This window comes from Tamandua tetradactyla, chromosome 1, assembly GCF_023851605.1.
Source record: "Tamandua tetradactyla isolate mTamTet1 chromosome 1, mTamTet1.pri, whole genome shotgun sequence".
Taxonomy (NCBI): domain Eukaryota; kingdom Metazoa; phylum Chordata; class Mammalia; order Pilosa; family Myrmecophagidae; genus Tamandua; species Tamandua tetradactyla.
The window spans coordinates 17092701-17106711 of NC_135327.1; the positions used below are offsets into that span (position 1 = coordinate 17092701).

The 14011-nt window shown below is 38.3% G+C and overlaps 1 protein-coding gene across 1 annotated transcript in view; it reads left to right on the forward strand.

The window, feature by feature from the left end:
- The first annotated feature begins 439 nt into the window (after window positions 1–439).
- UQCC1 (ubiquinol-cytochrome c reductase complex assembly factor 1) overlaps window positions 440–14011 on the forward strand; it is a 148867-nt gene continuing 135295 nt past the window's right edge. Inside the window, exon 1 of the mRNA XM_077170409.1 lies at window positions 440–597. Coding sequence (XP_077026524.1) covers window positions 574–597 — 24 coding nt within the window. The 5' untranslated portion in view covers window positions 440–573. The remainder of the gene's footprint in view (window positions 598–14011) is intronic.

Sequence of the window (14011 nt, forward strand, 5' to 3'; positions counted from 1 at the left end):
AACCCTCAAACTACCTCTATCAGTTTTTATCAAGCCTCGGTCAAGGTGTTACCATCCTTTTCCCCGACGTTCAGGGGTCTTATGTGTCTTACATTCCCTTTTATCTCAGGCTACTCCTTCGTAGGCTCCTTTTACGGAACTCTTAAATGTTAGGGTCCCCCAGGGTCCTGCCTGTCCTCCTCACCGCTGAGTGAAGAGTAGAGTGCTTGTAGTGGTGGACTCAGGGAAGGCTCTAAGAAGCCTTGAGAACGGCGCGCTGAGGAGTCAGGGTGACTGAGATGGAGGGTGGTAAGGAGGACAAGGATAGGAAAATCCCGGGCCAGAGGTCAAGGAGTCGGGTAGCCGGGTAGGCGACAATACCACTACGATGTGTCAGAAGCAGAGGGAGCAGACCAGAAGGCGCGCGCCCGGCCGGCAGCCAGAGCACATTAGAGAGAAGGCGCGCACATCGGCTCCTGTGCGCCTGCGCCACCGTTGCCGGGCTCCCTCAGGCAAAAGGAGGACGTATCAGGGCGTAGCGGCCGCCGGGACTCCGGAAACCCACCCTTCACCCGGAAATGGTTGCTGAGGAACATGGCGTTGTTGGTGCGAGTGCTTGTGAGTGAAGGAGTAATTTCTACGATCGCCCTCTGGGCCTCGGTGTTGAACCGGAGAGGGCGGGGCGGGAGGACCTGAAGGAAGGTGCGGGAGGTGAGCTAGTGAGATAGCGAGACTGCGTGACCGCTTTTCTGCGGGGAAACTGAGGCAGCCTCTCCTGAATCCCAGATTTGGCTTCGGCTTCTGCTTCCCTCTCGAGGAGGGAGAGAGTGACACCCAAACTTTTATCTGCTGGAACTTGCTTTTCCTCTGCCAGTACCTGCAACGGCTCCTCTCAAGAAGAGGCAGCACTAATCGGAGTTTCTGAAGACTTGAATTCTGGTCCCTGTTTTGTCGCTGGTTGGTACACAGTGTGACCCTCGGCATGTCATTTTCGGGCCTCAGTTGCCCTGTGTAAAAAGCGAGAACATGAATCTCCTGCGGTCCCTTCAGATTTGGAGGCTCTCCGGGTTTGTGTCAGAGATCAATGAGAGAATTCCTAACTACAGTTAAGGGGAGGACTATCAGAGATTATTAGGTTGTAGTTGCTCAAGAACGGATCCCTATTTGTCGTTTTCACTTAGCCTAGTGTATACATCATAGGTGTTCAATAAATACTTGTTGAATGAATGAATGGATGAAGTAAGTAAGACTACTTAGCATCCATATGGGAAACTACTGCACTTTTGGGATTTTGTTCTAGCATGCTTTGGCCTCTAGGAAGTAAAAGAGAAAGACAGTAGAAGAAAGTTTAGGAAGGTTCCTAAACATAGAGGGTAGGGAGAGTTTATAATTTTAGCAAGTCTTCAAAAACTGGGTCAAGGACATTGTTTTCCATAGCAGACACTGTCTATCCCTGCTCCTGGTTGCCTTTTGAGTTAGTTTACACTTGGTGTTTTTAATCTTTTTTTCATATGGCTTACAAGGACTACAGTTTTATTTATTGTTTATCCTGTCAGTCTAGCAATGATCACGTTCCTTTGATTGGTGCTCAATAAATATTTGTTTGAAGAATAGCTCCTCTAACCTACAGAAAGTTTTGCGTGGTGAAATAATTATTGATACCTGGGCATAAATTGATTCTGATCTGAGGACTGCTGGGGAAATGGCAACTAGGATATCTGAAATTATTTAAATCTTAAGATGGATATTTGGGGGGAATGAGGGAAAATTTATTGGGCTCAAGGCCTGAAATGGACACCTTGATTCTTCTGGAAAACTAGTGGCAGGTCCAGCTATGGTAAATATTCTTGCAGGAGCATGTGGACTATTGCAGATTCTTTTTTTTTTGGGTAGTAGTAATTTATCGAAACTATCTCTCCATCTGCCCTTTGTTAATTAGATCTTCTGTTTTTCTGTTTATCCTTTTCTATTTATCTTTTTAGGTAAAAGCTAGTTTAGATAAGGAAAACCACTTTCCCTTTAAACTGTGATTCCTTTTATACTGTGAAGTCTTCTTATTTGCCGTAATGTAGAGTGTGACAAAGCAGCGGAAACCCCATTAGGATTAGTTGAGAGTGGCGGTGAGCATGAAAGTAGAAGATATTTATTGATTACCTATTCTGAAGAGGCATTTGGGTTAGCAGTGTGAGGAGTTCACAAATATAGGAAAGTGTGCCTGTCTCGGAGCCTGAAGGACCTTGATTGGCTCCGTAACTTACCACTGGTGTGACCTTGAGCGAGTCACTTAATGTCTCTTGAGCCTCAGATTTTCTTAATCAATAAGAAAATGATAAGGTTGATCAGAACATCAATTGACAAAGGTTATGTTTAAACGTTTTTTCCCCTTCCTTTTAATTCAGCAACTATTTTCAGTGTTCACTAGTACATTCTAGAAACAACGCAGGGTACTGTGGATGAAAAACATAGACCTTAATTTTGATTTTATAACCTGTTGGGAGATACAGAAAATAAAACTAAAAATACAATACTGTGTTAAAAAATGCTGTGATAGAAGTATGGACCAGGTGTTATAGGAGCAGAGTAGAGTGGCACCTAATTCAGCTTGAGGACAAGTGTCCATTGGGAAAAGCCCCTGTGAGTGACTAGAGAGCATTAGATAGAGGATAGAGGAAAGGACATAAAAGAATCAAGAAACTGCAAGTAAATCTGTTTGGCTAGAGTCAGGGCACTTAGGGGAAATGTAGGAGAGGGGACAGGGCCTTGTTTATCATGCTTAGGAGCTTGAAGTTTATTCTGAAAGCAGAGGAGAGCCATTGAAATATTTTAAGCAAGGGCAGATTTACTTATTTTATTTTAAACTTTCTAGTTTGAAATAATTTTGCATTTTCAGGAAAGTTGCAAAAGTAATATAGAAATAATATTTGGAACTCCATTGTACCCCCACCCAGAAACCCAGATTTTACCAACTATTAGCATTTTGCTATATTTGTTATATGATTTAATCTATCTATCTATCTATCTATCTATCTATCTATCTATCTATCTATCTGTCTGTCTGTCTATCTATGTATCTGTCTAGGGAGATTCATTTTTAAAGGATTTTTTTTCTTCCAATATTTTATTTTATTTTTTGTTGTTTCGATTATTTTCTTTTTTAAAATTTTTTATTAATTTTTTAAAAAAGTATTACAAGAAAGAAACACAAACATTCTTAACATATGCTCATTCCGTTCTACATATATAATCAGTAATTCACAATATCATCACATAGTTGCATATTCATCATCATGATCATTTCTTAGAACATTTATTTGCATCAATTCAGAAAAAGAAATAAAAAGACAACAAAAAAATTCATACACACCATACCCCTTACCCCTCCTTTTCATTGATCACTAGCATTTCAAACTAAATTTATTTTAACATTTTTAAAGGATTTTTGATCCATTTACTCTTTTTCCTTTAATTTAATTTTTTAATTGAACAATAATTGAAATACAATAAATTGCACTTATTTAAAATATGCAGTTAGATAATTTTTGGCACAAGTATACATCTAGGAAGCCATCACCACAATCAAAGTAATGAACATATCCATCATTTCCAAAAGTTGACTATGTGCTTCTTTGTAATCTTTTCTCCTGTTGTTCCCTCCTCCCTCCAGCTTCCACTGATCAAGCAGGAAGAGAAACTTTTGTTTCTTCTCTCATTTTTTAATTGAAATTTTCAAAATTTATTTTTGGAAAGTATAAAAAAGAAAAGTCAGCATAATAAACATCCATGTACCTGTTACTATATTTTTGTTTTGAAAGATCTTTGTAGTAGTTGTGAGTGAATCAATCAGAGGGAGCTGAGATAGAGTCCCCAAGGCCAATCAGAAACAACTGTAGTAATCTCGGAAGAAGAGAAAAGTGCTTGTACTGAAGGATGGTCATTGTAGTTAAAAAGGAATAGTTTCAGGAGGTATTGAAGAAATAGAGCCTACAGGACTGGGTGAGTAGTTAGATGGAAAGGGTGAGAGAGGGAAGAGACTAACATGAGTTCAGGTCTGGCTTGAATAACAAGTTCATAACTGTCTTTCACTGAGAATATCCAGATGGAGCTAATTTTTTAGCACCTGGACTGTTGATGCTCTGGAGAGAGAGAGAGCTGAGATATAGGTTGTAGGTATTGTTGAGTTGATTGACAGCTAACACTTACAGGACACTTTACTATATGGCAAACACGATAAACACTTTATATAGGAACTCAATTCTCCCAATAACCTCTTGAAAAGATAGGCACTATTATTTTCTTTAGTTTACAAGTAAGAAAATTAAACCACGGAGAGATAGTATTCCTGAAACATACTTGTTAGTTTCCCCTTCTTGTCACTGTGTCTACAGTTTTTTTTCCCTCTTTCTCTAGTAATGGATTTGGGAAGGAGGGAACTGAATTACTGCTATTGGTGAGAAACTGCACAGAAGAACTGGACACTTGAACAGTGGAACTGGATATGCTTACGGTTTTATGAGCTGTCCTGGGCATTAGTGGTCAGTTTCACCTTTCTTTGGGTGTAGTAGAAATTGCAAAAAGCCACCGTCTCCTTTTATTTTTTTATGCTGTGCGGTGGGGGTGGGTGTGTGTCATATTTCATTCTTTTACCGTGTGAATATTCCTTTATTGCTGCACCATTTGTTGAAAAAAATATTTTTCTTTTTTTTTGGAGTACGTGGGCCAGGAATCTCACCCAGATCTCTGGCATAGCAGGTGAAAATTCTACCACTGGACTACCTATGTACCCCCACCCTCTAGTTTTTTTGGGGGGGGAGGGGTGCATGGCCTACCCTCTACTTTGAAGGTAGGGCTAGTTATATCATTATATTCGAATATGTTACTTTGAAAAGATGACATGATAGAGTGATCTTGTTGGCTGTACAAAAAAAAAAAAAGTAACACTATTTGTCATATAGAATTTTAAAGCCTTCAAGAAGGAAATCAGGTGACAGTTGAAAGCTGTGGTGAATTTGGCCTGTTCTTTTCTCAGACCTATTATTTATACCTCTAAACTGAAATAATAAATGCTGGACTGGCTAGGAAGACACCTGAGCTATTTGCCTTTGGGCAAATTACTTAACTCCTAGGCCCACATTTTCTCATGTTTAAAGTGAAGGAACCAGTCTGGGAGATATCCAAGGATCCTTCATTCTTTCTTTGATATTTAGTGACAACCTAGAGTACCTTGTGTTGGGAAGATGTAGGTTATCAGCCTTGGGACTGGAATTCTGGGCAATAGGTGAGAAAAATGAAGTATTCAGTAGGTTAACACATATATTATTTTATCAACTATCAATAGGATATGAAGGAAAGGAAGTAACCTTACCAAGGTGAATCAGACTGTGGCATCGATTCCAACATCTCTGCTATCTATGACATTATTCCCAGGAACCACAATCAGACTGATATTTATTAGTTGCCTATCTTCCAGTTCATAGTTCTTTGCCTTACCTGTTTTGCAGCCTTTTTCTCATCTGGCCTGGTGGTAGTTTTAATTACTGGATTTTATCCCTTTTATTTTTGTACAAGACAGCTTTGTCAGCAGGTCTTTTTTGTTGTTCTTTTTTTTTCTTTGTATTCCTATATGTATTTTCTCCACTTTCTGAATATACTGATTATTTAATATCTGGCCCAATTTGAAATCTAGGAAAATGAAGCCACAATTATCTTAGTGCAGAAACTGTTTTTAGAAATGCATACCATTCACTTATTCCTTAAGTGAGTAATATCTCATGTAAACTAGTACATAAATATTCTTATTTGGAGTATTTATTTTTTGACTGCTTTGCAGACTATATATTGTGTACTGTGTCTATACATCCATTAAAGAATTAGCTCAAATACCATCTATTTTTTGATCCCATCCTGTATTAAAGTTATTTGTCTGTTCCTGTTGGACTGGGAATACATTTGTGTAATACATGGCACGTAGATCATGTTTTTGTGTGTCTGTGTCTGTGTGTGTGTGTGTGTAGGTAACAGGGAAACAAGTGTCACAGATTTCAAACTATAAAATAAAGGTAACACTTAAAAAATTGAGATATAATTCACACACCATAAAATTCATCCTTTTAAAGTGTGCCATTCAGTGGTTTGTATAGGTTTACAAGGTTGTGCAACCATCACCAATATCTAATTCCAGAATATCTTCATCAAGCTGAAAGAAAACCCATTAGCAGTTACTACCTGTTTCAGCTTCCCAACCACTAAAACAAATACCACACAATGAGTTGGCTTACATCAGGAATTTATTGGCTCATGGTTTTAAGACTAGGAGAAGTCTAAAATCAAAATGTCAGTGAGGTGATTTTTCCCAGAGGACTGGAGGGGCTGGCTGGCAGTCATCCTTGGCCCTAGCTTTACTGTTACCATGGCAAAACACATGGTGATGTCTTCTCCTTTCTCTTCTGAATTCCTTTGACTTCCAGCTACTGGTTACTCCCCATGGCTTCTCTTTCCATGTCCAATTTCCTTTGCTTATGAGGGCTTCAGCTATAAGAACCAACCTCATTTAGTTTGGACACACCTTAACTTTAAATACATTTTCACTGTTACTTTGTTAACAGTGTTTTTTCTTTGGTTCTTTGACCATGCTTTTTTGGGGGGAATGTAATTCAGTCCCCAACACTCCCCACTCCTCCCTCTTCCCAGCCCCTGGCAACCATTAATCTATGTTCTATGTCTATGGATTTGCCTGTTGTAGACATTTCATATAAATGGAATCATACAATGTATGGCCTTTTGTGTTTGACTTTTTTTTTTTTTTTAACTTTTCATTGTATAACATAACATATATACAAAGCAAAGAAGCAAAAAAGCAATAGTTTTCAGAGCACTCTTCAACAAGTAATTATAGGACAGATCCCAGAGTTTGTCATAGTCTACCATATGATCCTCTCAGATTTTTCCTTCTAGCTGCTCTAGAATATTGGAGGCTAGAAGGAATAAATATCTTTTTATCATCACAATTAATTTTTTTTCTTTTTTGTGAAAAATAACATACATACCAAAAAATCAATAAATTTCAAAGCACAGCACCATAAATAGTTGTAGAACAGATTTCAGAGTTTGGTATGGGTTACAATTCCACAATTTTTGACTTTTATTTCTAGCTGCTCTAAGATACTGGAGACTAAAAGAGATATCAATTTAATGCTTCAGCAGTCATACTCATTTTTTAAATCCTGTCTTCTCTGTAAAACTCCATCATCACTTTTGATCTTTCTATCCCTCTCTTCAGGGGTATTTGGGCTATGGCCATTCTAACTTTTTCATGTTGGATGGGGCTGGCAATAATATGGGGTAAGGAGATGGAACTACCTGATGTTCTGGAGAGGCTGGGCCCTCTAGGTTTCAGGACTTATCTGGTCCAGGGACCCATCTGGAGATTGTAGGTTTCTGGACAGTTATTCTAGTGCATGGAACCTTTGTAGAATCTTATATATTGCCCTAAGTGTTCTTTAGGATCAACTGGAATGATTTTGGTTGGGGTTTGGCAAGTTATAATAGGTAGCAAGGTGTAACTGAGCTTGTGTAAGAACAACCTCCAGAGTAGCCTCTTGACTCTATTTGAACTCTCTGCCACTGATTCTTTATTAGTTACGCTTCTTTTCCCCCTTTTGGTCAGGATGGAATGTTGATCCCATGGTACCAGGGCCAGACTCATCCTTTGGAGTCATCTCCCACACTGCCAAGGAGACTTTCATCACTGGGTGTCATGTGCCACGTAGGGGGAGGGCAGTGCTTTCAATTGCAGAGTTGGGCTTAGAGAGAGTGAGGCCACATCTGAGCAACTAAAGAGGTCCTCCAGAAGTAACTCTTAGGCATACATATAGGTAGACTAAGCTTCTCTGCTGCCTACATAAGCTGCACAGGAGTAATCCTCAAGATCAAGGGCTTGGCCTATTGATTTGGGTGTCCCTCAAGTTTGGGTGTCTGGCTTCTTGTATTTAGCATATTTACAAGGTTTATATATGTGGTAGCTTGTATCATGAATATGTCATTCCTTTTTGAGGCTCAATAATATTCCGTTATATGGATATACCACATTTTAAAAATCCATCAGTTGATGGACATTTGGGTGGTTTGTACATTTCAGACATTAATAATTCTGCAGTTAACCTTTATGTATATGTTTTTATGTGGACATAATATTCTCATTTCTCTTGGTTACATACCTAGTAGTAATTGCTGGGTCATATGATAATTGTATGTTTAACTGTTTGAGGAACCATTAACTGTTTTCCAAAGAGGCTACATCTTTTTTTTTTTATTTTTAACATGGGGAGGCACCAGGAGAGGCTCCGTCATTTTATGTTCTTCCTAGCAATGTATGGGTGTTCTGGTTTTTCCACATTCTTGTCACTACTTGTTATTGTTTTTTTTTCATTATACCTACCCAAATGGATATGACATGGTTTCTCATTTTGATTTTGATTTGTGTTTCCCTAATGATGAATGACGTTGAGCATCTTTTCATGTACTTATTGGCCATTTGTATATCTTCTTTGGAGAAATGTCTATTCAAGTCCTCTGCCCACTGAGGTAACCTCCATGGTATTCAGAACACAGCCACCAAGGGGAGAATTATAGAGTAGAAGAGTTGGTGACTACCTATAAAAACTTTCTAGTTTATGAGTGAGCCAAAGAAAATACTGCATATCTTAAAAACCACATCCAGAAACAAGCCTGTCTGTGGACTGATTAAAGAGTAGTTAAAAAAATATATAGAGCTATTTTGTCAGAATATTTAAAATTTTTTTAATTAAAAATATATATATAACTACCAACAAAAACATTCTTAACATATCATTCCGTTCTACATATATAATCAGTAGTTCACAATATCATCACATAGTTGCATATTCATCATCATGATCATTTCTTAGAACATTTGCATCAATTCAGAAAAAGAAATAAAAAGGCAATAGAAAAAAATCCATACATACCATACCCCTTACCCCTCCCTTTCATTGATCACTAGCATTCCAATCCACTATGTTTATTTTAACATTTGTTTCCCCTATTATTTATTTTTATTCTGTATGTTTTACTCATCTGTTGATAAGGTAGATAAAAGGAGCATCAGACACAAGGTTTTCATAATCACACAGTCACTTTGTGAAAGCTATATCATTATACAATCATCTTCAAGAAACATGGCTACTGGAACACAGCTCTGTGTTTTCAGGCAGTTCCCTCCAGCCTCTCCATTACATCTTGACTAACAAGGTGATATCTATTCAATGTGTGAGAATAACCACCAGGATAACCTCTCGACTCTGTTTGGAATCTCTCAGCTGCTGACACTTTATTTTGTCTCATTTCACTCTTCACCCTTTTGGTTGAGGTTTTCTTAATCCCTTGATGCTGAGTCTCAGCTCACTCTAGGATCTCTGTCCCACGTTACCAGGAAGGTCCACACCTCTGGGAGTCATGTCCCACGTAGATAGGGGGAGAGTGGTGAGTTTGCTTGTTGTATTGTCTGACGTGAGAGGCCACATTTGTCAGAATATTTTGAAAGACAATAAGCAAAGAAAACAAAGCATGAAACCTATCTTTAAAATTTTGGTTAAGTGTTGGTGAGGCAAAAAATATAATAAAACTGCTTTCCACTTACTAAATAAACTTTGTAATAAGATAAAGGTTATTTATCCTATTATAGCAGTATTTTTAACTATTGGAAATGACTAAATACTTTTCTGAACTTGGAAGAAATTGAGGTAAGCTACAGTTATAGCTAATATATTAGTATCTGTAAGAGAGAGATGAATATTTCCATAGATTTATATTTATAAATGAAGTATTGGAAAGATGGGAAGGAAAAAGGACCAAGTAGAGTCAGTAGAACCAGGGATCTAGAGGGATATCATGAAGCAAATGAGATTATGTGTGTAGGAGTAAAGATGAAAGTTAAGGGTAAAATAAATTGAGTAGATTGAAATACTAGTGGTCAGTGAGTGGACAGGGTAAGGGGAATGGGATCTATGAGTTTTTTCTTATTTCTTTTTTTGGAGTGACGCAAATGTTCTAAAAATGATCATGGTAATGAATACACAATTATGTGATGATATTGTGAGCCATTGATCATACACCATTTATGGACTGTGATATATGTGAAGATTTGTCAATAAAAATATTTAAAAAAATAAAGAGGGACCTACTTGGTAAACACCCATAAAGATTAGATGTTGAAAATTTGACTAAAAAGGGACTTGGAGCTACTACAAGCTTTTGAGAAAGAGAATGCCAGGTTTAAAACAATATTTTAGGATTATGGTTCTTGTTGCTATAATAGTATGCTGGAAAAAGAGGAGCTTAAGTTATTAATTCAGTTACAAATGTTAATAACAGCAATGATACCTTTGTATGTGATTTACCATTATCAGAGTGCTTTTAATAAATGTTTCTAGTAACACTCCTGGAAGGTAGCTTTTACTGTCCCCATTTTACAAGAGGGAAAATGGAGGCCTCAGAGACCTAAGTACTAGTTTAGGGTTACAAGCTGTTTATAGCAGATCTTGATTCAAACACTTTTTCTTCTACACTTCAGCAATTTCAATTAATGATTTGAAGAAGAATCTTTGTTGTAGGATTGGAGAAGAAAAGTACACAGCTAATTACGTCTTTCTTCTAATAAGAACTGATTTAAAGTATTGGCATAAGACCAAGTAGAGCCAAAATTGCAGAGAAACATTTTGTTGATATTGCAAGTAAATGTATTGAAATTCTTAAAAATAATTGTTTGTATTATTCCTACTTGTAGTTTTCTCTTGCTTCCCCCCTCCCCCTGCCTTTGGTCCTGAATTGCAGAATTTTCAACTTATCCCATATTGACATTTTTAGCAAAGGAATATCAGACATTGAAGGATTCTGGTATATATGTCAGCATTAAGTAAGACAAAAAGCCAGTAATGGTCTCATTTGAAAACCATTCCACTTATAAACCTTAGCTGAAAATAAAATATTTTTAGCTTTACTTTTCATTTTGAAATATATGTTGCTGTTAGTGGCTATTAGAAATAATTACACAATTGTAGTAGTATGAGACACTTTAGAAAGAATGTCTAGATTTAAAATCCTAACCTCTTTTCCCATCCCACCCTTGCCCTTTTCTGCCTATTCATGAGGAAACATTAAGATTAAACTTAATATTTATTGAGTTGATCTTATTATAAGATATGTTTGATAATTTCTTTTCTTTTTGTATGCAGTATGGCGGGGTCACGTTTCATTCTTTTTCCTAGTGATTATCCTATTATTGCAGCACATTTGTTGAATTTTTGTTTTGTTGGTTTTGTTTGTTTTTTGGGGAAGTGCATGGGCTAAGAACTGAACCCAGGTTTCCTGCATGGCAGGCGAGAATTCTACCATTGAACTAGCCTCACACATCCCGTTAATTTTTTTTTTAATCTTGAGAAGTAGGGATTTTATCTTCATTTTATAGAACAAGAAACCAAGGCTCACAAAAGTTGTTACTTAATATGTAACTCGTAAACAGTGGAGCCAAGATTTAAGTCAGTGACTGCCTCCAAATACATGGCTTTTTCCACAATACTGTGCTATGTTATAATTGGTTCAAGAATAGGCCATAGAGTATTAGAGCTTCAAGGGACTTGGAATATCCTTTTATGCTTTTATACTATTTAATGAGCACGGATTCTGGAGCTGGACTTCTTGGGTTGAAATCTTAATCCTACTACTTGCTAACTGTGGGACCTGGGGGAGTTACTTATCCTATCCATTCCTCAGTTTACTTGTCTGATTAAATGGAGTAATAACAGTGTGCCTAGATCATTGGGTGGTGATTTTGAGTTCATAAGTGTAAAGCACGTAGAAAAGTGCCTGCACATAGTAAGTGCTCATAAGTATTAGTAATAATTACTATGAGGAAACCAAGTCTTGTAGAGTTTGAAGTACTTGTAAAGATAGGAGAGTAGCTGAGTCTGAACTAAAATTCAGGTCAGAGTGAGGTGTGGGCCAAGATGGCGGCTTAGCAATTTGTGCGTTTTAGTTTGTCCTCCAGAACAACTACTAAATAACCAGAAACAGTACAGAACAGCTCCTGGGGCCACATCAGTGACCGGACACACAGCGTACCTCAGTCTGGACCAGCTGGACCATCTGAGAGCCCCCCCAGAACCGTGAGTTCCCCAAGCCGTGGTAGCCGGTGCCCCACCCACACAGGCTGCTTCCTAGAGGGGAAAGGAAAGGGACTTTACCACCAGCAGGGGCTGAGCCCAACCAAATGCCAATTGTGGAATTAATTCACAAATTCTGACAACTAAAAATAGGCCCTCAGCTCAAGTGAACTTGGCCAAAGCGGAGGTCACTCATTTTTGCCCTAGTGCCAAGAGGGCAGGGCTGATGGAAAAAGAAAAAAAAAAGGAAACAGAGGTTTTAGTGGCTGTGTTTCTCCAAAGGGTTGACTGCCTTTGGATACAGTGACAGGGCTTCTTGGGCTGCAACTGCCCCAGGCATAGGCAGAAACAAGCTTGTGGAGGGCTTGTCTGGAACCTGTACCTTCCACAGGGGAGGGGTGAAGCCCAACTCAGGTGGAATCCCTCCCTCAAGGAATTCAGATCCCAGGGCTTGGTAATTTGAAGCCATTAAAACCAGTCTACAACCTCTCCTCTGCCTCCACCACACCCCCAGCAGGGAGATTCCGCCAAAGTTAAAGTTACGGTATCATCTTATGCTCAGACCTGCAGGCAGGCAAGCGCCATATACTGGGCAGGATAAGAAGAAGAGAGCCCAGAGACTTCACAGGAAAGTCTTTCAACCTGCTGGGTCTCACGCTCAGCGAAAACCGACGCAGGTGACTCTTTCCTCCTGATAGGAGGCCATTTTGGTCTGGGAAAATCCGGCTGGGGTCTATAATACCTAAGTAGACCCTCCTAAAGGTGGGGGTGAGGGGAAAGGCACCATACAAGCAGGGTAAGAAACAAGAAAACAAGAACTGAAAAATTCTCCTCTGTTAAACAAAACCTAAGCTAGAGGTCCAGAAAAAGCTGAACTGAATGTCAAAGAGCAGACAGACAACAAATTCATCCAGCAAGAAAACCCTAGGTGAAAGAAGTGAAAGCAATCTCCAGAATAAACTAATTAAGGTAATTAAATGCCTAGACTGCAGCAAAAAATAACAAATCACACTAGGAAAATTGAAGATATGGCCCAGTCAAAGGAACAAACCAACAATTCAAATGACATACAGGAGCTGAAGCAATTAATTCAGAATATATGAACAGACGTGGAAGACCTCATCAAAAACCAAGTCAATGAATTGAGGAAGGATATAAAGAAGGTAAGGAGTGAACAAAAAGAAGAAATCAAAAGTCTAAAAAAAACAAATCACAGAATTTATGGGAATGAAAAGCATGGTAGAAGAGATGAAAAAAAAACAATGGAATCCTACAATGGTAGATTCTGAACTGGAGAATGGAACATCTGAAATCCGGAAAGAGAAAGAAAATGTAGGGAAAAAAATGGAAAAATATGAGCAGGGACTCGGAATTGAATGACAATATGAAGCGCACGAATATACGTGTTGTGGGTGTCCCAGAAGGAGACGAGAAGGGAAAAGGAGAAGAAAAACTAATGGAGGAAATTATCACTGAAAATTTCCCAACTCTTATGAAAGACTTAAAATTACAGATCCAAGAAGTGCACCATACCTCAAAGAGATTAGATCCAAATAGACATTCTCCAAGACACTTACTAATCAGAATGTCAGAGGTCAAAGAAAAAGAGAGAATCTTGAAAGTAGTAAGAGAAAAGCAATCGATCACATACAGGGGAAGCCCAATAAGACTATGCATAGATTTCTCAGCAGAAACCATGGAGGCGAGAAGACAGTGGGATGATATATTTAAATTACTAAAAGAGAAAAACTGCCAACCAAGAATTCTATATCCAGCAAAATTGTCCTTCAAAAATGAAGGAGAAATTAAAACGTTTACAGACAAAAAAATCCCTGAGAGAATTTGTGACCAAGAGA